The 3,605-nt window shown below is 34.0% G+C and overlaps 1 protein-coding gene across 1 annotated transcript; it reads right to left on the reverse strand.

The window, feature by feature from the left end:
- On the reverse strand, positions 1 to 2,887 carry LOC119797301 (D-threo-3-hydroxyaspartate dehydratase-like). The gene is made up of 5 exons (XM_038306327.1): positions 2,756 to 2,887; positions 2,552 to 2,678; positions 2,369 to 2,431; positions 2,182 to 2,287; positions 1 to 657 (listed from the first exon to the last, which is right to left on the reverse strand). The coding sequence occupies exons 1-5, from the start codon at positions 2,799 to 2,801 to the stop codon at positions 568 to 570; spliced, it is 432 nt and encodes a 143-aa protein (XP_038162255.1). The 5' UTR covers positions 2,802 to 2,887; the 3' UTR covers positions 1 to 567.
- Between the last annotated feature and the right edge of the window lie 718 nt (positions 2,888 to 3,605).

A 3,605-nucleotide genomic window follows, 5' to 3' on the forward strand; every position in this document is an offset into this window, starting at 1 on the left:
ATCTATTAAACAATCAGATACAGTGTCTTGTATGCTATACATTTATTTTTTACAATAATGTGCAATTTTAAATTAATACATTGTGTTTAAATTTTGAGATGCACACACAAATTCTTTTTTTAATAAATCACATATGCCTAAAGTGTCAAATTCTATGCAGTCACTAAAACTCTAATAATTATCTTTACTTACAGAGTTTAATATCAAAGAATTCCAACTGAACCACATCAAATTAGCTAATTTGAACATTCAGAAGTTCCTTGTGTTAAGAGTCACATAGTTTCTTTGTAGAATAACACTGATACAAAAATAAACAGTAGAATCACAGAAAATGTTAATTACCAATTTATTTAGTTAGAAGTTAAAATCAATTTGTCTTCACCCCCAGTAATTCTGTCACCTTTTTAGAGTCAGCATGCAGTGAACAGGTCTACTACTTCTATACCCAAAATTAGTTCACAAGTTCTTCTTTTAGCACATATCTATATACTAAGAACAATACGATATGTTTTCTCTCTTCATATCAAATCAACTGAAGCTGCTTTAAATGCGCAGCTGGATAGATGTTCACCAGCCACGGGTTGGCGTCCACTTCCCCAGCAGGCAACCCTCAGAGTGCACGTGGTACACAGGGTGCATCATGGCTGTCGCACATGACTGTAAAGAATGGGGGGGAAGATGGTTAATAGAAAGACACTTCAAAGCCAAATGCTTTGAGAAACAATTTTACATGTTTATTTTAAATGGGGAAATGCATATTCAACGGCATAATAATATGAATATGCTAGAATTGGTAAAATGGCCTCTTTATTTCTGTGCTCCCCAACAGGAAGGAGAGAAAACAGCAAACAATAAACCATTCAAGAATTTTTAACAAAAAATAATGAATTCCCAAGAGGGGAAAAATAATAATGGTTGAGATTAAAAAAATGTCTAAACATCACACAGATTAAAATAGCCCTGACTCTGAAAAAAACTAATACAAAAGCTATGTTTCCATTTTTTTTAAACTTTGGGAGAGCGGAATACTTCCAGTCAGGAATCCCACTTATCTTATCTCATTAGAAACAAAACCTTTTGTGTAACGAAAAAGGAAACTACATCTAATAAACAACTATGGTATAAATATGTGAGTCTGAGCTCTGACATGCAGAGCATCTTAATAGTCTATATCCTGCCATTTTAATAAACTGAGTGCATTCATCCTTTGGTTATCTTATTTAAGTTGGGCTTTTGTTCCCCACAACCAGCTGCAATGAAACAGGCTTGTTTTTATGTATACTTGTATAAAACATCTGTATAGAATTTATAAATAATGCACGAAGAGTGCATTTTTAATTTTTTTTATATATATAATTTTGCTCTAACCCACGTACTTTATTATTTTACCTTCTCATATCTTGTTTTTTTTTCAAATGGAAAGAACTCAGTTGGCCTAATTCTGTGGTGTCCAACCTTTTTGACACATAGACCAAGATTGTTGAGTCAGGAGTACTTTTGGGCAAAGCGGCTACAAAAAAGTACATTATTATGAGAACTTTTTATCACCTGCTCCATTATAAACATGTGTGCAATACTTTGATTATTGGTATGTTTTATGTTGAACAGGAATGTGTATTTTTTTGCAATGTTTGCATATTATTTCAAGCTGGACTATTTTTGTGTATTCTTTTAAAAGACAAGTATTTGCATTTTAACCAACCATTTCAGTGCAATAAAGGGCTTTTTTTTGTTGTTAAAATCACTGGGAGAATAATTGGTTGTAAAAAAGAATTAATAAAAAAAAAGTCTAATGTGTTGTACCTAACATTTCAATTTGTCTGCAATAACTTTATTCTAATTGTAAACAAACTTTCCATTTCCATCAATGGCAACCTCCTGGCCTCATTCAACAAAATAGTTTTTCAGCCACATAATATGATTTTGATACAATCATAAACAAAAAGTCTTGAAAGTTAATAAATAAAAACTATTTACATGATATGCATTCCCCCCCCCCCAAAGATGAAATACATTTTGTAGCTGTAAAAATAAAAAACAATGTTTAGCAAGAAAAATGGCTTATATTTAGATAAGCCGTGCTCCATTCTAAGGATGTACGGGATAATGATAGAGTCATTGTGTAGAAACTCAAGAGGTCATTTCTATCAACAGAGTCAAAAACAAAGCAACAGTACTGACGTGGTAAGGGATCAAGGTGAGCAGAGAGCCAATGGGGTATTTGCTGTAGTCCAGTGGACCTGAGATGGGCTCCACTCTCCCGTGCTCTTGAGTCATAGACAACAACCTAGAGAAAACACCTCTGAGTTTATTCAGCCCCACTTAGATTCACTTTGGAGATCAGAGAATAAGAGAGAAGAGGTTTTACTTAAGGTTTGGATGCCCTTCGATCACAGCATATCCAGTGGGAAGTTTTCCAGCTCCGTCCAAACTGAAAAGAACAATGTCAGAAAGATTACTGGACATGTTTCCACCAGAAAAGCTGCATGGTTTGCATATTTCTGTCTATACTGTTGATTTAAATAAATACAGCACCATTTATTAAAGCTACCTGATTCCAGCCCATCCACAGTCGATCAGGAGCTGGTTTCTGTGAGGACAATGTCCAATGACTCTCGTCAAAACCCTCACAGCCACATCATCCAGACTACAAGATCCAATAATGGACTGCATGGCATCTAAAATCAGACAAGAAAATCTTTTTTTATTTTCATCATTCTGAAACCAGCTACCATTAACCTACATGACAGCCCACCGTAGAAGACATAGTTTCCAGGATGCACCTCGCTAAGCTTTCCCATGTCTTTGACAGGATGACTACAGGAAGGGGTGGAGCCAATGCTGGACTTACAACTGATGCCAACAGCCTTCAATCTGCCAGGTGAAAACATAAGTTGATTTTTTTTTAAAGCAGGGTTGTTGTGCTGAGAATTATTATTCTATCAGATTTTTTTCTTTCTATTTAATATGCAGACACCTCTAATATTAATACATTTCCATCAGTTCATTCTAAGTGTCCTGAACTGGGGAGGAGAAGTTTTAATTTACTCAACAAAGTGATTCACAATTAAATTAATAAACATTTACTCTTTATGTTCTTTATAATTTTTGTTTTTCTTACACCAAGGAACAAAAACACAGATCACATTGACATTTTTGAATGTGTTTGAAGTGTTTTTGAATTGAACTGAATTTTCTTGCTATATGTAGTGAGGACCATGTATTGAATCTCATTGACTTCCATTGATTTTCATTCATTTATAATATTTTAGATGCCCTAACTATAAAAATAACCCAAAATCAAACCGTTACCCATTAGCACCTTAGTAACATCAACCTAAACGTAAAGGTACGCAGTCAGGTTATATGACATTTTTTAAATGTTTACACAAATAACTTTATCTGTTTGCATTCAAAGTTTTTCCTGAAAGATTACCACATCCTGCTGAATTATTTTATTTTTTTTTATTTTTGTGTTTTACACTTTGTTTTTTGCTCAGTTTTTTAGTCAGTTGTGTATATTTAAAATAGCAAATGCATCAGTAAACTGTGCATGCTAACAGAGGGTAAACAAGAAACTAGCCACTGCAGCTAAGCTAGGTAGC

This window comes from Cyprinodon tularosa, unplaced genomic scaffold, assembly GCF_016077235.1.
Source record: "Cyprinodon tularosa strain WSP-4 unplaced genomic scaffold, ASM1607723v1 ctg1154, whole genome shotgun sequence".
Taxonomy (NCBI): Eukaryota; Metazoa; Chordata; class Actinopteri; order Cyprinodontiformes; family Cyprinodontidae; genus Cyprinodon; species Cyprinodon tularosa.